The 24,190-nt window shown below is 42.2% G+C and overlaps 1 protein-coding gene across 5 annotated transcripts in view; it reads left to right on the top strand.

Moving 5' to 3' along the window:
* ATG7 (autophagy related 7) overlaps positions 1-24,190 on the top strand; it is a 278,547-nt gene that overhangs the window by 21,957 nt on the left and 232,400 nt on the right. For 4 of the 5 annotated variants that reach the window (XM_025374538.1, XM_025374526.1, XM_025374523.1 and 1 more), the window contains exons 3-7: positions 268-322; positions 7,479-7,596; positions 9,524-9,601; positions 13,859-13,975; positions 15,927-16,076. Coding sequence is in view for 4 of the 5 variants with exons in the window: in XM_025374526.1 (XP_025230311.1) it covers positions 268-322; positions 7,479-7,596; positions 9,524-9,601; positions 13,859-13,975; positions 15,927-16,076 (518 nt within the window). In the remaining variant the exon portion in view is untranslated. The remainder of the gene's footprint in view (positions 1-267; positions 323-7,478; positions 7,597-9,523; positions 9,602-13,858; positions 13,976-15,926; positions 16,077-24,190) is intronic. The other variant, XM_025374532.1, reaches the window with a different exon arrangement.

The following is a 24,190-nucleotide window of genomic DNA, read 5'->3' as shown; positions in this document are numbered from 1 at the left end:
CTTAGCATTGCTGGGGGAAGAGATTGGAAATATTTTTTTCCATTGAATCTTTTATATATTCTTGGCAAATGTCTCATATTCACAAGAGCTCTGTCACATTCTGCTATTATCTATCCATACATATATTATCTATGTAGCATAGATAATCAGAAATTGGATGGGGCGCCTTGGGCTCAACAAAGAGAAGAAAACTATTCATAAGCATTTTTGTTATGAATGCTGCTATTTCTGACTTGTCATTGAAAATGTGATAATGCTTCTGTCCAGGTGACTCTGCTGGGCTGCCAGCTCGCTTAACATTGGAGTTCAGTGCTTTTGACATGTGAGTATTTATTTGTTCAAAATCTGAAGTAAAGAACACTACTTTTGGCAAGGAATGAGCATGCTTACCTCCCTCATATGTGGACCACAGGAGGACTAGGGAAGCTCCCGGTGAGCAGAGTCAGCCCCCTTGTGATTCTTTTATACCTCCCATAGAGGTGAATGCTAGATGCTTAGGTCTGTCTGGTTCATTTTTCACCACGTATATCAGAGCCAATTAGGTGCCAGATGCCTTCTAGATTGATTGAGACATAGATAATATCCCTCTTGATTTTGATTGTAGTTAATATTTTGTGATCTTTTCTTGATACCTCTCTCGATTCACTCCTTTAGTTGCTTGTCTATGGGCATTGATCAATGAATGTTTATTAGGCTACTTCTGTATACAAGCCACTCTGCAAGGCATTATAGTGCTATGTAAAGGAATATGATAGATATATCCTTGAAGAATTTTTTTTATCTGCTTGGGAACTATGGGGAGTTGCTGGAGAGAAGAGACACTTTTTTTTTTTTTTTTTTTGAGACAGGGTCTCACTCTGTCACCCAGACTGGAATGCAGTGGCACAATCTCAGCCCACTGCAACCTCTGCCTTCTGAGTTCAAGCTATTCTCGTGCCTCAACCCTCCCAAGCAGCTGGGATTACAAGCACGTGCCATCACGCCTGGCTAATTTTTTTTTTTTTTTGGTAGAGACAGTGTTTCACCATATTTGCCAGGCTGATCTCGAACTCCTGACTTCAAGTGATCTGCCTGCCTTGGCCTCTGAAAGTGCTGGGATTACAGGATCGAGCCACCACACCCAGCCAAGAGACACATTTATTGAGCACTTAATTAGGCAGTTTCATAAACATCTGTTCTTTCAGACTTGCCAGGTGTGATTTTTCTCTTTTTCAGATGAGGAAACCATGGGACGAATGGTAAAAATGGCTTGCCCAGGGTCACACCTAGCCAAATTTAGAAAGCAGGGGCGAGGGAAAAAAATGTATTTACAAATGTATTTCTGAAACCCAGTATGAGTAGCTACAGGGATTTTGCTATCTTCTACAGAAATAGAGAAACCAGGAGGGGGATACAAATTTAGGAGGAGATAAGTTTGGTTTAGAATATGTTGAGTTTGAGATGACAGTATCTACTAGAAATGTCCAGGAGGAACTGGAGTTGGGGAGGGAGGATCAGACTAGATTTGGGAGACATCCAGGTAGAGGAGAAAGAGAATAAAGATAGTCTCCAACTTATGGTGGTTTAATGACTTTTTGACTTTATGATGGTGAGAAAGCGATACACATTCAGTGGAAATTATACTTTGTGGACCCATACAGCCATTCTGTTTTTTCACTTTCAGGACAGTATTCAATAAATTACCTGAGATATTCAACACTTTATTATGAAACAGTCTTTGTGTTAAGATGATTTTGCCCAGCTGTAGGCTAATGTAAGCGTTCTGGGCACGTTTAAGAGAGGCTAGACTAAGCTATGTCTGGCAGGTTAGGCGTATTAAATAGAGTTTTTATTTATGATTTTTTTTCAATTTATGGTGAGTTTATCAGGACATGGTAAGTCAAGGAGGATCTGTATAGTATAAGAACAAAAGGTGCAAACAGTGAATGGCTCTGATTAGGGAGGCGAAAGATGATACAGATCTAGCGAAGGACACAGGGGTTGTCAGAGGAAAACCAGAAAAGTGTTACAGAAACCAAAGAAGGAAATGCTTTCTGGAGGGAGAGAGAAACTAACAGTGTCAGAAGCACAGGGGTTAATGCGAGGGCTGTTGTGTTTATTGATTAAGTCATTGCGATCCTTAAGAATTCAGTTTGAGAAAGAGGGTGGAGCCGAAACCATGATGAGGGCCTTTAAGATTCTTGAGAATTGAAAAAGGCTACAGTGGTTTTTCTGCTTTATTGTACCTCAGCAATATCAAGATGGGGAATTTTAGGAAGGTGAAGAAGTCTTTATAAGGTCTTTCTGGCTTTTGAAAGTGGCAATAGTCAAATATTAGGATATTTAAAATAAAGTATCCCTAGAATTTTTTTTAATCTCAGAAAATCAATACTTTTTTTCCCCCTTTATCTCAATTCAGTTGCAAAATTTGAAAGTATGACGTACATCCACAATGAGGTTAGTATTTGTATCTTTAAAAATGTATGTATTGGTGTTTCTCGTTCCCTTTGGAGCTTTCTTGCTCCATTGTAAATTCCTTGTGGTTACCTGTCAAAAGAAATAAAATCCTAATAATCTCTCTCTTGTTTCGGCAAACTAACTTATTTTGGAGCCATTAAGATATAACGAGGAAAATATTGGAAATGTACAAGCATTAAGTTGTCTGAAGATGGTATGGGGGAGCATCAGTAGTCTGTTTTGTATAATCTGGAGAGCCTCATATTTATCTCAGACTAACCTCACTCCTATCCTTATCCTTCTACTGGACTGCAGTTTTGTTTGTTTTATAAGGTTTTAATGATTTTATTCTTTAGAACAATTAATTAGAAAAACACAGTTCACAGAAGTTAAGTTTGAACTTATTGCAAAATGTAAGCATCTTAAACTTCATTAATCTAAAAATTTTGGTTAAAGGAGATAAGAAAATCTGTGATCCTGCAAGCTATAACTTTCACACAAATAGCTCATTTTCACTCATCATATTTTTTCTTTAACCATTGAATACCCTCAGTGTGCGAGGCACTGTGGTAGACAGTGGGAGGTGAGTGGAAATAAGATAGAGTCCCCATTGTGTGAAAATAGCCCTGGATTTGAAGTTTGAAGATTTGGAGTCTATGGCTAATTAACTGTGCTACTTCAATAAGCCCTTTTAGTTTTCTCAGCTTTTGTTTCCTCATCTTTAAAATGGATTCTTGCTTTCTAATGTTCTCTCCAGTTTTAAAAGTCTGTCACTTTCTGAGTCCCTATTAGGATGGCTGGGAAGTTTAGTGAAAATGCTTAGGACTTCTCAGAAGGCCTGATTTCTTTATTCCAAATTATTTCCTTTATTATTACCCCATCTTTGTTTTGATTGCTGTGTATCTGCATGGGTTGGTAGAGAAAGTCTTTATGAATTTTTTTATCAAAGAAGGAATATCTACAATGTGCAGATGTGTAGGTGTTAGGAATACAAAGACTTATGAAATATGTTCTCCAGAGCTCCTCTACTATATGAGAGAGAGAAGTAAAAGGCAAATATTTGCATTGTAGTGTGCTCAGTGCTGTAATAAGCATGGAGAGGTAATCATTATTTCAGGAAAACTTATTGATTGCTTCCTCTGTGTCTTGATAATAAAATGTGCTAGGTGCTGGGCATACAGACAGGAATGACATACGGTTGAATAGCTGACAATCCCAGTACTCACTTGTAGATGTCAAGAGTATCTCAGCTTTGCATAGCACTGGATAAATCCCTTCTACTCTGTGCCCCTGGGAGTCTTACGGATCTCTGCAGGCAGCAGCACAAGGATCCTGTTTTCTGAATTGTATTAGATGAATTGTCAGTCGAGTAGTATTTTATCAGGCACCAACTGTCTTGAACTGGAGGATGCTGTCTTGAGTTAGGGTATCCTGCTTAATCAGACACAAAAATGTAAGGGTCCAAACACAAAGGAAGTTCATTTCTTGCTCATAGAATAGCCCAGGGCTGGTCTAGTCTTCTTCCATGTTGTGGCTCCATTATCCCTGAGGACTTTGCATTTGTGTGCTGATTAAGACAATTGTCACTTTCAGGTAACAACAGATTAATGAGGAAAGACAGCCAAGGTGCAAAAAGGTGGAAGAGACATACCTGGTCTTTTAAAGGCCCTGGCGGGAAGGGAGATGCATCACTCCACTCAGATTCTACTGAGGAGAACTCGTGGCCTTACCTGTCTAGCAAAGAAGACTGGGAAGCATGGAACCCAGCTAAAACGTTATGTGTGCTTTCTGTTTCTGTTGACAAGGAGGAAAATAGATTTTGATTGACAATCTCTATACCAATGTGAAGCTGATAAAGAATGTTCCACTGGGTGCGGTGGCTCACGCCTGTAATCCCAGCACTTTGGGAGGCCGAGGTGGGCGGATCACAAGGTCAGGAGATCGAGATCATCCTGGTTAACACGGTGAAACCCCGTCACTACTAAAAATACAAAAAAAAATTAGCCGGGCATGGTGGCGGGCGCTGGCAGTCCCAGCTACTTGGGAGACTGAGGCAGAAGAAAGGCGTGAACCCAGGAGGCGGAGCTTTCAGTGAGCTGAGATTGCGCCACTGCACTCCAGCCTGGGCGACAGAGTGAGACTCCGTCTCAAAAAAAAAAAAAAGATAAATAAAAAAAGAAAAAATAATTTTTCTTTTCTAAACCTCAAGTTGGACCTAATTAGAGAAATAGAAGGCATAATTCTTGCCCTCAAAGAACTGAAAAGGTAGTGAAGGAAGTAGGAGTCTTACGCACACTCATATGTGTGGGGCACAGACTGTGTCTTTCTTATTCTCTGCTGTATCACCAGCACCCAACACAGATCTGGGGTGCACTATTTGCTCAATAACTGTCTAATTGAATTACAGTCGGTCTAAGCGCATGGCTGTCAAAAGGATATGTGGTGTGGTTCATAGAAAGACACTAGTGGACTGTGTTAGAGGATGTTACAAACAGAAACTCTGTGATCGCTAGGGAAGTCAGGAGACGACAAAGAAGAATGACCCCAAACTGACTGTGGCTTTCTGGGTTCCAAACATTCCCTGTGGGCATGTGAAGCTGTGTGTGAAGTAGATTCCTCCAGGTATGAAGAGCACAGGTGCTCTTCCAGAGGATTTATTCCATTCTGACCACCTGCCTGCCTTTTGGCCAAGTGTAAATAACTGGTGCAACACAGCCCCAGCACTTTACCGAGTCACCACTGCGAGACTGAATGAAGTGAAGGCCAAGTGTCTAGCTGTGATGTCCCCAAAGCAGGTCCAGTCTTCCGGCCTTTGTGAGATCCATTTTTACTAGGTTAGTATATGCATTATTGCAGGTTCACTGTTGGCCTTAGTATGTGGAGAAAATTTCTAATTCGGATTCTTTTTAGCAGCTATGTTGAGATATAATTCATATACCATAAAATTCACCCCTTTAAACTGTATAATTCAGTGGTTTTTAGTAGATTCATAGAGTTGTGCAACCATCACGACTAATTCCAGAACATTTGCATCTCCCAGAAAAGACACCCTTAGCAGTTACTCCCCATCCCCGCTCCTGCATAGTCACCAGCCCTAGCCAACCATAACTTTACTTACTGTCTCTGAGGATTTGCCTATTCTGCATATTTCATGTAAATGGAACCATAAGAAACTAAGCTAGTAAGGGTCAGAACCAAGATTTGAACTAAATTCTCTTATCTCCAAGTTTCAGGCTCCTTCTCTGTCATTATCACTTTTTAAATTCATTTTCCTGCCACCTCTCATGGTAGAACTTTAGTCATGAAAGATGCCTCTCTGAAGCTCCCGATTGTCCTGGCTAATTAACTTGCATAAGTGCTGATGCTACTAGGAGCCTAGCCATCTTGCAGTTGCTTGAGCTCTTGGTATGTAGTTTTCTCCTTCCACAGAGTGAGGCTTTGGTATGGCTCTTACACACCTGGGAAGTTTGGGAAGAAGGGCACCTTCCTCCTCTGTACTTGTGTCCAAATTAGATCATAGCATGCTTCCTTCTGTTTCCACATCCTGTTTCAGCAGTAATTTCATAAAGCCAAGTCTGAATGTAGAAGGCCTAGTTTACCAACTTCTCTGCTTTCTTTGCCTTTCCTCTGGGCTTAATCTTTTCCCTTTGTGATTTCTCTCTCTTCAAGACCAGCTTGGATGTCCTCATCTCACCTGGATGAAAAATATTCTTTTATTGGAGGAGCATGGTGACAAACAACTTGTGATTTGCTGACTCATAGCTTCCAAGAGAAGGCTGTGGCCATTGAAAGCTAGCTTTCCCTGAGGGCTAGGTGTTTGAGCCTGATAGATGGCATTTGACAGAGTCATTGAGCCTGATAGATGGCATTTGACAGAGCCATGTCATTAATTGTACCCCTTCATACCTGTTCTAGGTTTAGATTTCTACTTCAGCCCCATAAACCCAATTTTACATGGACTAAATGAAAAGACACAGGTTCTTTTAAACTATGCAGCTGTCATCAGTGCAGTCAGTAAAAAGGCATTCTGTCTGCATGAACTGTGACAACAATAGTAGGCTACTAATGAAATGAATATTTTCATTTAACATTTGTAAACTCTGAAATGCAAGTTAATCATTTCAGAGAAGAGACCAGATTTGTCCACATCTAAATTCATATTCAGAATCAACTCCTCTTCTCTTCTCCTGACTTTGCTTACTCTGAGGACTGTGAGGCCTTTGGGGGCAATGTAGAGTGTGTGAACCTGGTGGCATGACAGATTGATAGGTAGCCCAGGTGTGAGACATTTTGTCTGTGAGACTCAGACAACCATCAGGGGCTTGCCCAGCAGCAGTTTTGTGCAGAGCCCTGTTTGGGGCAGGCTAGGTTGTGGAACAGTTAGGAGAACACGTACTTTCTATCCTCAGGGAGCTTACTGTCCTCCAGCTGGGTGGGTGTGACTGTAGTTCTTGAAAATGCTCAAAAATATTACGCTGAGTTTTATGTGCCAACTCTTAGCAGAGAAAGTGGAGATAGCTTTCCAGAAGACGAGAGATTAGAGCAGGACCTTGAAGCCTGGGAGGGTCTGAGAGGTGGCGTAGGCACAGCACAGTACCTTGGGCTCAGCTAGTTCTGGTTTTAGATTCAAGCTCTGCCTATTATGTGACCTTAGGCAAGTTGCTTAAACCTTTAAATGGGGAAAAGAGCTGTTATAAGAATTCAAACTGTGCATAGTTCCTGGCTCAACAAACAATATTTCCCTCAGGTTAAAGATGGAAAGAAGAAAAAAAAGGAAATGAATTTCTCTTTGGGGGACAGTGGAAGAACAGCATCCTGATAGGTTAGAGTACAGGGAATATATGGGTTTTCCCTATACAGTTGCCTGTTTTTTAGTTCTTGAGTGATGATATTCATCTTTTCCAAGAAAACATACAGTTAATCTTCTGTTTGCCCTACAGAGCAATACCCTTTTTCTCCCACTACAGTAGTGGTTGACTTGTCTCTCTCTGGCTCTCTGAGTCCCAGCTGTGCCTGGCTAACCGTGTTTCTCTTGTATCTAGGAGTGCTCCCACCCCAGCCCGTTGCTGCCCAGCTGTTGGAACACTGTATAACACCAACACACTCGAGTCTTTTAAGACTGCAGATAAGAAGCTCCTTTTGGAACAAGCAGCAAATGAGGTTAGCTGGGAAAACGTGATGTATGTGTCATATTTCCTGTGGTCCTGGCAGGTGCAGTGTTTGTGATCAGGCACATGGGTCTGCTGCAGAAACTGGCATATGATAGGAACTTAAAGACACTTGTGGGCTTGGGTGTATTTCCCAAGAGAGAATACTTCAGCTGTCTCCTTCTGTATTGGCAGGAAGGTCAGGGAGAGGACATCCAGGCTCTCACCTGGGATAGGCCGGAAATAACATGGCAGAGCAGAGGTTAAGTCATCAGTTTGCTGCTCATCTCCAGCCAGCATTTGGAAGCAGCCAGACCTCGGAGAGTTGTGTTCCTGTGGCTGAATGCCTCTGGGCACTCTGTTTATTGTGCCTTGGAGAGGCTTGTCAATCCTGTGCACCATGCGGTAGAGGAGATATCACGTAGTCTCTCCAGTGTCTTCACTTATCTAATCTGCTGCATCTGATTTTCAAGGCCTCTGTGTCCTGGCCCTGTTTTTCTCTTGTCCTTTCTAAGCTCTCACTCTTGCCTTTGCATTCTCTGAGTCTGTCATAGCAAATCACATGTAATTCCCTCCACCTACTTTCTGTTCTGTCCTCTCTCCTTGGGAACACAATATCTTCTCTGCCTGGAATGTCTTTCCTTTGCTTCCTTTACATTGGAGTTAGTGAGAGGAATTAAAATGGGAGGCGGGGGCAGTTTATCCCAGTCCTGTCTAACTGCTTTAATCAAGGAGTCTTTATACCAGTCTTGATTACGACATGAATCTTGTTGGTGTGGGTGCAGTGGTCAGGTCCTGAGGCAGGCTTCCCTCACATCCCTTGGGATGGATGCAGCTGTGACTCAGGAGAGGATGGTCGTTTTTCTTGACTTGTGGCTTGACTGCTCCTGGACCTCCTGCTTTGGCTGCACATTTAAAAGGAAGTCTCCAAAGAGTTGGGTCAGGCCTTCATCATCTTGGAAAAAAGCAGGTTCCCCACCCCCACAGGAATATCCCACCCCTCAACTGGGGCCCAGAATTCTCCTGGCAGCTCCTGCCCCATGCTCCCTCGGCTTACCAGAAATTGGGAGCCTCTCTTCAGTGGTCCAGCTCCTCCAAGGCCAGTATGTCAGTAGCAGGAACTTACTTCTGCTTACTTATTTCCCTCTTCCACCCATACTTAGGGAATGATTCTTATTAGTGCAACTGTTTGGTCTTGCTTAGTAACACCAAGTTTAGCTACGAATCTTAGCTACAAAAACATCTTGTGATCCACAGCTGCTGACCAGCACCAGCGTTTGCTCCTAGTTTCAGTACTTGCTGAGTATACATAAATATGAAGTTTGCTCTTCTTTCTTCATCTCTCAGGGCAAGATAATCTCAAACAAGGCTTCAAGAAACCCCTATGTGTATTTTACAGTACTTCCTTTGAGAGCCCCTCCCAGACTCTTCACCCTCCCAGTTCCCCAGCTGAGTCTGCAGAGAATTCCTCCCATAAATTCTACCCACTTCTGTGACAGCAAATCCTACATGGCGGTGAAGTTATACGTTTATGCCGGTCTCTCTCTCTAGACTGCGAGTGTCTTGAGGGTAGGGACTGACCGTGTCTTTTATTTCTGTAACCCTGATGTGCCTGGTATATAGTAGACAATAAATAAATATTTGCTGAAGGAGATTGTGAAGACATGAAAATGGCCTGGTTGCCTCCTCTGTGCTGAGATCTGCTGAGAGGAGGCGCCTGGACTCCCTCACTTGGCTTAGATGTTGAAGGGAGTGTGGCTGGGAGAGAGGCAGTGTGAAGTGGGCAGAGTGAGGTAACAACCCACTTCATTGTATGGGGTAAGTGGTGCTGGGCCTGCAGGAAAGAAGAACCTGGTGCTTTTCAGCTCCACACTTCGCCTGGGAGTGAGAAGCTCAGAGATGCCTGGTAACCTGCCTTGACGCTTTTCTTCTTTTGGCAGATATGGGAATCCATAAAATCAGGTGCTGCTCTTGAAAATCCTGTACTCCTCAACAAGTTCCTCCTCTTGACATTTGCAGTAAGTAAATGGGCTCTCGGTTGCACCGAGGCTGGTGAGATCCCCTGGCTCAGCCCAGTGTACCCGCAGAACAGTGTGCTCTTCTCTCTGAAGCTACTACCTTCTGTTATTTGAATAATAGCTGTTAACGAAACGCTCATTTGATTAGTGGCCAGATAGTGCTGGCACCTATTACCGATGCTGACTTAATTCACTTCTATGGATCATACTGGCAGTAATGCATCCCTATGGATCATACTGGCAGTAATTGCATAGTTTATATAAAACAGGGCATCATACAGTCAGGTTCAGGGAATGTTGTTTCATTGTTGCTAACGCCTTTGTTAAATACCGTCCTACAGAGGTCCATTGAAATAAAGGGAAGGGGCTTCTGGATTAGAGGAGATCACACTGCATAGCTTGACCACAAAATTGCTTGTTGATTTTTTCGTTTTTTGTTTTTTTAAAGTCAGAAAAATGTTTTCTGTAAGCGAAATCTAATTAAAATGAACATTGAGGGTAGCCTTGAAAAGGAAATCGTATTAGGGTAACATGTGCTGCCCAGTGAAGAAGGGGTAGAATGTAGATGGAAGGACCTGGCCTTGGTGAGGGAAAAGTAGGGAAAAGGTAAGAGTTGGTTATAGAGATACCAGCTATGCAAACACACAGATACCAGCTATACACACATGCAAGTGCACACACACAGCACACAGATATGTATATATATATCTGTGTATATAAAACTAATTTATATCCTTTATTATTATATTGACTATATAACATTCTGTCAAATGTATGTTCCATAGATTCCTGTTATATATTCAGGTGGTTTCTAATATTCACTATTATTAAAAATGCTAGTCTGCGCACAGTGGCTCATGCTTGTAATACCAGCACTTTGGGAGGCTGAGGCAGGTGGATCACTTGAGGCCAAGAGTTTGAGACCAGCCTGGGCAACACCTTGTCACTACAAAAAATACAAAAATTAGCCAGGTGTGGTGGCACCTGCCTATGGTTCCAGCTACTGGGGAGCTGAGGTGGGAGGATCATCTGAGCCTGAGAGATTGAGGCTGCAGCAAGCCATGATTGCACCACTGCACTCCAGCCTGGAAAACAGAGTGAGACCCTGTCTCAAACAAAAAAATACTGTGGCATATTGAAAAATATATAATATTAGCCATATTGGTCTTTTTTCCTGCTCATTTTACTTCTTTAAAGTAAGTTCTTTGGAGCGGGCGTATAAACACTGTAATGTTGCTGTGGATTAAGTATGCTGTTTCACCACAGTGTCATCAGCTTTGGATATTAATCCTCTTTCCCACTTTTTATTTTTTGCCAAGTTCTTCCCCGACCTCCCACCATTCCTCCTGGATTCCTAGATGTAGGGGAGGCCTCTGATTTATTGCCCAAGGCAAAAGAGGGTATGATAGCAATCAAACAAGGCCAGTGGGTGGCTATCTACAAGGAACACATTTTCTAACAGTTACAATACTTTCTATGTAATAGTGGAGGAGAGAGAAAAATGTTTAAATTTTTTGTCTGAATACTTGGCTCAATTTGGCATTTATAATTTGTCTATACGTTTGGGTAATTCTGTAGTTTTTTTTTTTTTTTTTTTTTTTGAGACGGAATCTCACTCTGTCTCTCAGGCTGGAGTGCAGTGGTGCAATCTCAGCTTACTGCAAGCTCCGCCTCCTGGGTTCACCCCATTCTCCTGCCTCAGCCTCTCGAGTAGCTGGGACTACAGGCCCACGCCACCACACCCGGCTAATTTTTTATATTTTTAGTAGAGACAGGGTTTCACCGTGTTAGCCAGGATGGTCTTGATCTCCTGACCTTGTGATCCGCCTGCCTCGGCCTCCCAAAGTGCTGGGATTACAGGCATGAGCCACCACGCCTGGCCTGTAGGTTCTTTACTGGGGTAAATTGTAAGTATTGCTAGTTAAAGATTTCTAGTTACTTGAACGTCAGTACGCTTTCTTTACCAAGAATTCTCATTAGTAGAACATGCTGACAGTTTGCATTTAATGAGAAAAATAACATTAGCTCTTACTTAAAGTTTTAAGGTTTGCTAGAGTCAGTATGTGTGTTGGTCTTGTTGCCTTGTTTACTGAGCATTATTAGCCTGGCTTAAAACAAAATGGTAAGTATCTATTTTTTAAAATCTTCAGACACTAAGGACTTTATGTTTAATTTAATGGAGGTCCTTTGTATCCTGAAAAGAATCCTAAGAAATGCAAGCCTTTTGGCTTTTGAAGATGACCTGATAAAGTTTCTTAGAATTTGTGAGGTCCGGCCGGGTGCGGTGGCTCATGCCTGTAATCCTAGCACTTTGGGAGGCCAAGGTGGGCAGATTGCCTGAGCTCAGGAGTTCTAGACCAGCCTGGGCAACATAGTGAAACCCCGTATCTACTAAAATTAAAAAAAAAGTAGCTGGGTGTGGCGGCCAGCTACTCGAGAGGCTGAGGCAAGAGAATTGCTTGAACCCAGGAGGTGGAGGTTGCAGTGAGCCGAGATCGTGCAACTGCACTCCAGCCTGTGTGACAGAGCAAGACTCCATTTCCAAAAAAAAAAGAATTTGTGAGGTTCTTCATCTTGAATTGTTTAACCTTTTACTAAAGATCAGTTGTGACAAATCATTTAAGTACAAAGAAGAGAAAATAATCTCTGGAGGTGTTTTTGCTTTACTTCTACTGTTTTTAGGACTCATAGGACTAGACAGTTCATTAATTTCAGTTTTGCAGTTCATTTTGCCATTGTGAAGAGGGAATTTGTTCTTAGTTGATCAGTGAATAGCAGAATTAGAGACCGCAGAATTAGAGAATTATAATGGTAGTTATAAAGTCTAATAACTACCATTATTAGACTTTCTCATCTGTACACATGTTTACATATACATTTACATTTTAAAAGTCATCTAGTATGATTTCATTTATATGAAAAGTCCACACTAGGCAAATCCATAGAGACAGAAAATAGATTAGTGGTTGCCAGGGGATGAGAGGAGGGGGAATGGGGAGTCTCTGCTAATATGTATGAGATTTCTTTTTGATGTGATGAAAATATTCTGGATGATACAACCATATCACTATACTAAAAAGAAACTACTAAATTATATACTTTAACATGGTGGATTTTATGGCATGTGAATTATATCTCAATAAAAAGTCATTTAACAACCATCCAATTTTAATTGTTAGCAAGATTCAAGAAGAAATATTAATTAGTCACATAAACTGCATTCATATTCAGTGGTCACAGGCTTGTAGGCAAGCTGCCAAATACCCACATATGTCTGGAATACTACCATGAATTTAATTAAGGCCCCAAAAGCTGTAGGAATTCTGAAGCAAGAGCCATTAGCGTGAGTGGGAACAGAGTCAAAGACAGCCTCACAAATCCTTTCCCCTGGGTCACCTACCCTGGTGGGGGATGGGTCAGATACACCCGTGAAGATGTAACCTCTTCTATTCACCCATGCAGCTTACTACTTAGAGCCTCTCCGTGGCTGTAATCATGCACTCACTTTATCTCTGCTCCGTCCACAAAGTGAGCTGCCTGGTGTCTGGGACTGGGGTTTATTGTCATCTTATTGTCAGTGTCTTATGTTTTGCCTTATACATACCAAGGGCTTGATAGTTGTTGACTTAAATCCACTAAGGCATTTCCAAAAGCAATATTGTATTATTTCAGGCATGCATAGGTATGTGAATAGCACAGCTTCCTTAATAACATGCACTTTATTTGATTGTGAAGAGAATGGTAACTATTTGGAAGTTGTGCTTCTGTAGATAGTACATTGAGTATGTATGGTCAATGGAAAAAAGCTTAAGTTTTGGAAGCAGAGTTCTGATCTCTTCTCTGCCCTTTGCCATCTTTTTTATTGTTGTTCAGGTTTTTTACCCCTTTGTAAGATTCAGTTTTCTGTTTATAAAATGGGATAATATTAATTACCTCCCAGGGGGGTTTTGTAGGTTAAAGGATGATGATGATAATAACAATTACATATTGCACATTTTCTGTTAGCAAGTGGCCAAAAAAGTATATTGTGTTTGTCATCATTTTATTAGTGGTGGTATATGAGACTATTTTGGGAATTAAAAAGTCCTTTATTTGATCATGAGTTCTGCTGGGGATGAGGATATTTGACAAGCTGGACATACTTGGTTTGCATCAGCTTTGCTATCTTAATTGGCCTTGTGAAGCTACATTAATAGATGCGTTTCATCTTAACCTAATGGTGCTATTCTAATAACCTATTTATATTTTTTATTCTAGGATCTAAAGAAGTACCACTTCTACTATTGGTTTTGCTATCCTGCCCTCTGCCTTCCAGAGAGTTTACCTCTCATTCAGGGGCCAGTGGGTTTGGATCAAAGGTTTTCACTAAAACAGGTATCAACAAATAACCAAAATGCACAAAAAATTGGGTTGAATGTGCAAGAGTAGTTATCTAGTGCTTTCCAAAGACAAACAGGTACTTCTCTGGATGAAGAGGTGGTGCCTGAAATCCTCCAAAGGTGGTACTAGGAGCAGACTTATTTAGAAAATGTTTGTAAAGTCATTTTTTTGTATATATATTTATATATATTTTGAGACTGGATCTCACCCCCGTTACACAGGCTGGAGTGCAGTGGCACGATCATAGCTCACTGTAGCTTCAACTTTTCAGGCTCAGGTGATTCTCTCATCTCAGCCTCCTCAGCACCTGGGACTATAGGCATCCCACCACACCTGGCTAATGTTTGTCTTTTAACAGATATGGGGTTTTGCCATGTTGGCCAGGCTGGTCTTCAACTCCTGGGCTCAAGCAATCTACCTACCTCAACCTCCCAAAGTGCTGGAATTACAGGCATGAGCCACCCTGCCTGGTCTATAAAGTCATTTTGAAGATGTAGTGAACAGTAATTTTCCAGGTTTTCAGTGGTATTTGGTGAAATGCTAAGCCAGTAAGGGGGAATTATAGGAATATTTTGAAACACCGAAAGAATTTACCAAAATGTGGTCTTCATTTTCAATGTGGGGAAACATAAGGCAGTATACTCTGGGAACAAGTCTTTGAAACAAAACAGAAGGCATTCTCCGACCCTGGTACCAAGTTGCAAAGCTTTTCTACCTGGAGCGGTACATGCAGAGTTAGTCAGTGACATTTGGGATAGATAATAAGGTCATTAGAGATGGTTCCCAGAACAGCAGTTAAAATAATCAGGCTGGTAAAACAGAGACCCTAAACTAGAGAATTCTGATTGTTGTTAAAGCAAAGATTATGTGTCAAGATGATTTGAATTCATGAAACACATCAATCACTAAAGCCCTGGATACTGAAGCCATCATTCAGGGAGCTTTCTTGGAGCTGTTCAGGGAGCAGCCATTATTGATTAAAATTTTTTTTTTTTTTTATTTCGTACAAATCCAAGGTTGTGGTTTTGTGGAACTAATTTCCCAAGAAGAAATATAAGTGGGGAAAAAGGATTTTGGATGAGGATTGACTGCTGGCAGGTATGGGGTTTCTTTTATTGAGGACAAAAATGTTCTATAATTATTATTTCTGTGGTGGTTGCATAACCCTGTGAACACACTAAAAAAAACAACACATTGCATTATGTACTTTAAATGGGTGAATTGGGTCAGGCACGGTGGCTCACACCTCTAATGTAATTCCAGCACTTTGGAATGCAGAGGTGAGCAAATCACTTGAGTTCAGGAGTTCAAGACCAGCCTGAGCAATATGGTGAAACTCCTTCTCTATAAAAAATACAAAAAAGTTAGCGGGCATGGTGGTATGTGCCCATAGTCCCAGCTACTCAGGAGGCTGAGATAGGAGGATTGATTGAGCCCAGGAGGTTGAGGCTGCAGTGAGCTGTAATTGCCTGGGTGACAGAGCAAGAAAGGCAGCTTGGAGCCAGAAGGAAGACACCTGTCTCAAAAAGTAATAAATGGGTGAATTGTATGGTATGTTAGTCATGTCTCAGTAAACCTGTTGAAGATTATGGAAAGGTTCAGGGTAAAATTCATCGGGGTAGATTCGTGTTGGATTATCATAGGAGAGAAAGAATGTTTGGTTACCTCTCTAAAACTCTGATTGACAGCTTAGGGAACCACCATGTTGTACCATAAAATGTCCCTTTGTGCTCCTAAGACACACACCACCATGCACCTGGAAAGCGTTATATAAAAGCTAAGTGGTATTATTTGGAGGCACTTCTATGTTCGTTTGCTGTAAGAGGAGTGTGATCAGTCATTTCCAGTCTTCTGGTTTTAAGGTACCTTTTATTTTGAGTTAGTTTTTAGCTCAGAACTAGATATGTACTTTTCTAGAGAATAACGATGTGTTTTCTGTTTTCAGATTGAAGCATTAGAGTGTGCATATGATAATCTTTGTCAAACAGAAGGAGTCACAGCTCTTCCTTACTTCTTAATCAAGTATGATGAGAACACGGTGCTGGTTTCCTTGCTTAGACACTACAGTGATTTCTTCCAAGGTCAAAGGATGAAGGTCAGATAAACTTTGAGTATCATTTTATTATATAGTTTTTAAAAAAATCTGAAGTTCATGTTACAAGAGACCACTGCAAAAGTCAAACTTGTTTAGATTTCCTTAGCTTTCAAAGGATGTTAAGAACATTTCCTTATCTCTACCCTCTCCCACCCCTGCAGTTATCGAATCAGCTCCTCCAGGTTTTTCTAGCTCTACTACAGCTCAGAGTAATTTTGATACCTTACTCTTTTTTTTGTTTGTTTGTTTGAGACGGAGTCTCGCACCGTCGCCCGGACTGGAGCACAGTGCCGCAAACTTGGCTCACTGCAACCTCCGTCTCCCAGGTTCAAGCGATTCTCCTGGTCAACCTCCCGAGTAGCTGGGACTGTAGGTGCCCGCCACCACACCCGGCTAATTTTTTGTATTTTCAGTAGAGATGAGGTTTCACTATGTTGGCCAGGCTGGTCTTGAATGCGTGACCCACCTCAGCCTCCCAAAGTGCTGGGATTATAGGCATGAGCCACTGCGCCCAGCCAATACCTTACTCTCTATTAGTGCTAAAGTTATTTCCTTTTTCCCTCCTGATGTATTTTACCCTTATGTTTTAATTTTTATTCCCAGAACTACCTGTAGTTCAGGCCCCTCATATCACACTCCTGGACACTTAGAATCTTGTTTCCATCTTGCACAACAGAACTATAGAAGAATCTCCCTTGAACTACCCACATTTAGTATATCATTCATTGACCAAGAGCCTAATAGTGTCTTCCTTCTGGCTCCAAGCTGCCTTTCCTACCTTATCTTCCACTATTTTCCTTATAAAGCATTGCTCCAGCTAATCTTATCTATTTTTCTCCAGAATCTCCATCCCCTTCCCATCAGAGACACCTAAAACTTTTTTTGTATCTTTCTTTTTCTCATGTTGTATCATCTTCCTAAAACATATTCTACTTATGAAAACCCTAGAAATTCTCTCTGTCCTTATTGAAATTCTATCTTCACTGTGAAGCATTTTCATGGTGTGGCCATATATGATCTATCCGTATCTGTAGTCATTACATTTATTCCCTGATCCTCATTTGCAGGTCCAGTACCTTGTACAAATTTCTTTTTGTGCCATATTAGACTGTAAGCTCCAAGAGGGCAGGGCCCAAGTCTTATGAATTTGTCTCCGTATAGTGTCTAGTACTTGTCTGAGGCCCTCAATAAAATTCTTTTGAATGAATGAAAGAGTACTGTAAGTGTCTTTTAGAAGTGATCAGATATATAGGAAGTTGTCTTAGCTATACAGGAGACTATGAATTAAAAATAACAAAGATTTATGAGTGTTAGGAAGTTCTGAAATCAAATAGAATCATCTCCATAGCCATGTGAATATATCAGAGCTGAAAAAAGGGAAGCCTTTAACTGACGGTCTGGTTATTCTTTAGCCTGAACTTAGGATGACTTTTTTATTTTAAAGCACATTTTAAAATCAACTACATTTACATTTTATTTTTCAGAGGAAGCCCTTTTTTTTTTTCCTTGTATTTTTAGTAGAGATGGGGTTTCACCGTGTTAGCCAGGATGGTCTCTATCTCCTGGCTTTGTGATCCGCCCACCTTGGCCTCCCAAAGTGCTGGGATTACAGACGTGAGCTACCGCGCCTGGCCTAGAGGAAGCTTTTTAAATTGAGGACTGAAGATTGAATTTTTATTAAAATTCTTTCCCCCAGGTGATTTCACAGAACCACAGCTAAATTAGTATAGCAGTAAGACCATTAATAGCTTAAAGTCCCATCTAGTGTGAAGTCCTGTTGTCATAGCAGGCAGGATTAAATGGCCTGTGTTTGGAAGTGACTGTAAGTCAGGTTATATGTGGTAAATAAGTGGTCCTCCCCAAAGTACAGCTCTACGAAAATAACAGTTTGAACAATGCTTTAAAATTAATTTAAAAGGGACTTCCACATACTTGCTCTTTCTATAATAACTCTGTGGAACAAGTGTTAGTTACTAACTGTGGTTAGTTAATTAGTATCTGCATTTTCTGTTTGAGACTCAAAGTCACACGACCACATTGTCTGATTACGAAGCCTATGCCCTTTCTTTTTGTTGTTGTTGTTGTTGTTGAGGCAGAGTCTTGCTCTGTCACCAAGGCTGGAGTGCAGTGGCACGATCTCGGCTCACTGCAACCTCCGCTTCCCAGCTTCAAGCGATTCTCCTGCCTCAGCCTCCCAAGCAGCTGGGACTACAGGTGTGCACCATCATGCCCAGCTAATGTTTGTATTTTTAGTAGTGATGGGGTTTCACCATATTGGCCGGGCTACTCTCAAACTCCTGACCTCGTGATCCACCCGCCTTGGCCTCCCAAAGTGTTGGGATTACAGGCGTGAGCCACTGTGCCCGGCCACAAGCCGATGCCCTTTATACCATTCCCTTGACCTTGGGGAAACTGCATAACTTTTCTTTGTATTAGTTTATCTGTTAAATGGTGGTATTGCCACCTCCTTTTGTGAGGATTAAACATGATAATGTGAATAAAATGCCGAGCACATGGTAGATGCTCAATGTTTCCACTTCCTTTATGTTTCAACAGCAGCATATTTTGAAAGACAGCAGATCTCTGGGGTCTCCTCTGAAGTGCTCTGGGGGATTCACCAGTGCCCTGTCCCTGAGTCTAACTGCCTGTCTGCTTGTCGGGTTCAGGCACATTGTCCTTCACTTGGTTACAGTTATATCTCAGGAAAGCCTGGAATTACTCAGCACATGTGATGAACACCTCCTTATGGGCCAGAAATTTTGAGACACAATTGTACTTGTTCTCACACAACCCAAAGTCTTCTAGAGGAGAGGAGACATTGACCTGTGGAAAGTTCAGTAGAAATTCAAGTAATGGAAGATAAGTTCAAAATATTGATACACGTGGTACTTTGGTTGGTCATCTATGCCTTATCTTATTCTAGAAAAGATCACCAGAAGCCTTAGAGCGTTTCGGCCTCATGGGAGTTTTATAGCCTTCATGCCGCCCTTCCTACCTGTGGCCCTGAATGTTCCTGTCTCTCCTCCGCACTGCTGTCCAAGTGTATTTTCTTTTTTTTTTTTGAGACAGAGTCTCGCTCTGTCGCCCAGGCTGGAGTGCAGTGGCCGGATCTCAGCTCACTGCAAGCTCCGCCTCCCGGGTTTACGCCATTCTCCTGCCTCAGCCTCCCGAGTAGCTGGTACTACAAGCGCCCGCCACCTCGCCCAGCTAGTTTTTTGTACTTTTTAGTAGAAACGGGGTTTCACCGTGTTAGCCAGGATGATCTCGATCTCCTGACCTCGTGATCCGCCCGTCTCGGCCTCCCAAAGTGCTGGGATTACAGGCTTGAGCCACCGCGCCTGGCCCAAGTGCATTTTCTAACGTGTAAATTTGATCATATAACTCTTCTACTTAAAACCCTTCTAAGGTTCCTGTTGACTTCAGGATAACGTTGAAACTACTTAGCTTGGCATTTGAGGTCTGTTCCGTTCTGGTTCCTGTCCATCACTAGCCTCATTTTATATTTCCCAAGATACATCCTGTGCTCTGGCTACCCCTGTGTCCTCCAAATGCCACATGCTTTCCCCCCATCTCTCTGCCTTCAGGTATCTCTCTGTCTCCCTTCTGTCACCTGGCAGCTGCCTCACCTACCCTTCTGATTCATCATCCCAGGATGCACTGGCTGGCTGATTGCACCATTTCATGTCTCTCTTCTGTGTTCTGGTAGCAGCCTCCCTGCTAGCACTGACTGGTCTCCAAAGTAATTGTTGATTCACTTTTCTGCCTGCCCCATATCCCCAGCCTGTCAGCAACTTTAGCACTGAATCTTGTTTGTCCCCACTCTGCATCCTCAACATTTAGTGCAATGCTGGACACTTAAGAGACACATGATGCAAGAATGCTGAGAGGAGAGAGACAGAATTGTGAACTGGTATGAAAATTAAAGAAGGCTTTTGCCGGGGGCAGGGTCGAACCCTAGAGAAATAATTTCTAGACATCATTTTCAGTGGTTCTTGCTTTTATTGCATTAACCTCATTCACTCTCTTTAGCATAATGCCAGTTTCCCTTTGAGCCACGACATTTCCTTGAAGGTTTTCACCCTCTTTTTTCAAAAATAGGCATTCTTTTCAGTATGAATTCCTGCACTTGTGCTCTGGCTTCATGTTTTACTCGATTCTGCCCCCTCCTCCTCCCACCAGCACTTTGTTCCCTAAAAAGTCACTGCTTCTCTTTGAGCCCTGTGTCCTCATGTGTAGGATGGAGAAATATTGGAATCCCTCTGAGTTTCTCTCTTCCACCTGTTTCTCTTCTGGGTTATCTCATTGTGCCTGCAACGCCAGAAACCATTTCCTCCCAAGTAATTCAGTTTCTCCCACTAGCCTGAACCTCCCTCTGGACCCCGGGCCACACTATCCAGCTGCCTGCTTGCCTCCTTCTGCACCTTATAATCTTTGTCCCAAGGCTGGTCCTTTTCTGGCTTCACTGGCTCAGAATGATGCTGCCTCTATCCAGTCACACGAGCCAGAAATCTGGTCATCCTACCGGACAGCTGTCTTCCCGCTACCACCCCTGTGTCTTGTGGATTTCATGTCCTGAACGTCTCTCAGCCCTTCTGCCACCACCTCAATCTCTGCTATACTGCAGTAGCTTCCTAACAAGCCTCCTTGTATCTACTCTGGGCCTCTCCAGTTCATTCCCACATCATCCCCACAGTTTTCTTTAGAAAAGCAGATCTGATCATGTCCCTATCATAATGAAACACCTGAATGTCTTCTTCCCTGTGCTCTAAGAATAGGGGCTAAATTCTTTCATATGGCCTACAAGAGTCTGTGTGGCCTGGCCCCTGTGGGCATCCAGCCCCAAGTCATTCCACGTTCCCTGCCACAGGGCTTTTGCATGCACCTTTTGCCTGGAACTCTCTTCTCTCTCCTTTCTCCACTTCTATCTTTCCTTCCCCCGACCTCCCCTTTGCTCTGTTAAGTGCCCACTCTTTCAAGGAAACCCTTCCTTGACCTCTATAAAAAGGTGTATTCCTTCTGTTGCAAGCTCTCATATCACTGTGTATCCCTTCTTTTTTCTTCTTTTCTTTTCTTTCTTTCTTTTTTTTTGAGATGGAGTTTCATTCTTTGTTGCCCAGGCTGGAGTGCAACGATCTTGGCTCACTGCAACCACCGCCTCCAGGGTCCAAGTGATTCTCCTGCCTCAGCCTCCCGAGTAACTGGGATTACAGGCATATGCCACCACACCTGGCTCATTGTTTTATTTTTAGTAGAGACGGGGTTTCGCCATGATGGCCACGCCAGTCTCAACTCCTGACCTCAGGTGATCCACCCACCTCAGCCTCCCAAAGTGCTGGGATTACAGGCATGAGCCACCACACCTGGTCCATAATTTTACGTTTTCTTGAGTGATCTTTGATTAATATATTTTTCTCCCATTTAAATGTAAGCTCCACCAGGACAGGTACCCTATCTTTGATTTCCCACCATTGTGTCTGCATCCCATAGCAGAATGCCTGGTGTGTAAAATGCAATGGAAGGATGAATTCATGCATAAATGAGTTGTGAAGACTGGAGATTGCTCATGAGAAGCACCTGGTCAGTGTCTGGCACACAGTAGGCCTTCAGTGAGTAGAGGGTAGCTCTTAGTATTAGTTCATTGTAGGTGTTCTCTTGGATGTGAGCATTCTATTGTCTGGTTAAGGCCATGTGGTTTACAAAGGCTTTCCCAAATTGTCTGCACACCTCAATTTATGTCTAATGAGTTACACACATGGTTACTGGAGTGACAGGAGACAGAATACAGGGGAGGTATATGATCTGTGTGGCTGATTCAGAGCAGGGGTTCTTAATTTGGAGTAGGGTGCAAATGCATAATGTCTCAGAAGGTTTTGGAAGCAGTGGATCCTCACCCCAGAAAAATACACATCTACATGCAGTTCTGCATCTATTGTCAGAGATGCACAGAGCACTGAGACTCTCGGAGGCCCTGGCTTGGAGGAAGATTAAGGAAAAGACAGGAGTTAGCCTGCCTAGCAGGGAGCCTGTGGATTGTTAAGGTCAGGAGGTGAATGAGTCCTCTTTGTTCCAATTCAGAGTAGGAGCTTTGCATGTGGAGGTACTGTTCACTTGTGTGTGAAGCCTTGGCTGCCTATGAGAGAGTGGGTACCTGCCCCTGAAGAGGACACATTGCCAGCCATCGACAGCAGGGACTGCCATGGTCTCAGTTTTGACCGTGTGCCCAGCATGCAGCTGGTCACTCATACATGCTATCACTTATCCTTACACGCCCTGCAAAGTGAGTAGTGTTGTCTGCATTTTACAGATGAGGAGAATAGAAAAGAGACTAGGGAATGAAAGCCTCTTCACATGTGAATGATCTTACTTCCTACAGTCAGAATGCTTCCTGTAGTGAAAAAGGAAGCAGGTATTTTTTTCTGCTCAGCTCACAGTGTGTTGGGGTAGAGTAGGAAGGCTAGACTTCAGTTCCCAACAGCTTAATGGGCTGAATCCTCTGAGCCTTAGTTTCCTTAGTGTGTATAAGCATACAGTAACAACACCCCCTTCCTTGTAGGTGGCTGGGAGAACTAAGAGTCATTAAGTTTCACTCACATGTTCTAATTGTTCCCACTGTATTTTCTTAGAATGTTTTTCAGTTTTCATTTTCAAAGGAATATTTTCTTTGGATTAACCCCAGTTTCCAGCTATTCCATAAAAATGGAGTTTTAAGGTCCCGAGTCACACAGCCCACTCTGCCTTTACCAAAGGAAGGCACAAGAGAAGTCTCTCCTGAGATTGGCAGGGTTGCCAGTTCAGCAGCCCCTGGGACATCCAAGAAAGTTATACCAGTTCACTAATGGTACGATCTTTAAATGAAAGCTCAAAAGCAAATGTGACTGTGATTGGTTTCATCTCACTTCTTGGGTGATGTATAGTTCTTACTGTGATTGCTTAGTGCTAGAGTTCTTTGTCACTTATAGTTAAAAAATACCTGTTATAACCCAATATGTCTTTGTGCACACATACACACATACAACAAACAAGACTTTTGCAAAATAGTGCTTTCCTTTATTCTGTTTTATCTTTTTGAAAAATTCTAGTCGTGACCCAGCAAATTATTTAAGAATTGCAAATAGCTCACCACCTGCAGTTTGAAAAATGCTTTGTGACCATTTTCGGACCATTTTGGGAATACTGGCAAATAAATGAACTGTACTAGGTGAGGTTCCATTCATTAGTTTTATTTCCAGCTGTATCTCTCTGTTTTTAAAATGTCACAAAGGTTTTCAGCTATTATTTTACGTTTTCAAATTTTTTTAATATACAGACTTTTTGTATACTTCTTCTAATCTTGTGTATTTTTTAAAACTAAGATTGTACAGTATTTTGTTTTATTGTAGCATTTTAGCATAATAGTGTTATATTCACAGCATCCTTTTGAATGGATGTATGAGAGTATTTTTGCCAAGGTTTTGACTTTTAGATTTCTCATAATTTCTTCACTATTGGGACTGCTTTGTGCATCAAATTTTTCCTCTCTCTTTTTCCTCTCCTTATCCCCTGTATTTTTAATTATTTCTATAGAAAAGATGTGTAGATGTAGAATTACTGTGTTACAGAGTTTGAGGCTGGGCGTGGTGGCTCATGAGGCCTATAATCCCAGCACTCTGGGGGACTGAGGTAAGAGGGTTGCTTGAGACCAGGAGTTCAAGACCAGCATAGGCAACATAGCAGGACTCTGTCTCTACAAAAAAATTTAAAAATTAGCTAGGTGTGGTGGCACACACTTGTAGTCCAAGATACTCTGAAGGCTGAGGCAGGAGGATTCCTTGAACCCAGGAATTTGAGTCTGCAGTGAACTGTGATTGTGCCACTGCACTCTATCCGGGCAACCGAATGAAACTGTCAAAAAAAAAAAGTTTGAACATTTTAAGGTTTATAATCAGCGGTGTGCTGATAAATGTTTAACAACCAGCTCTTGTGAGGTGGGAAGAGTCCTGATTTTGTAGTGTTTTCTTACTTGTGTGATATCAGTACTCCCACCATGGCCAATTTCAAGCTACCAGTGTGAAGTCCTGGAATGCCGAGTTGGGGAGAAACATTAACAGTTGGCTCCCAGAAGCCTGTCTGGGCCA

Source organism: Theropithecus gelada, chromosome 2 (assembly GCF_003255815.1).
Source record: "Theropithecus gelada isolate Dixy chromosome 2, Tgel_1.0, whole genome shotgun sequence".
Lineage (NCBI taxonomy): Eukaryota > Metazoa > Chordata > Mammalia > Primates > Cercopithecidae > Theropithecus > Theropithecus gelada.
The sequence above is the reverse complement of the archived record's forward strand: the minus strand, read 5'-3'. Positions and strand labels throughout refer to the sequence as shown.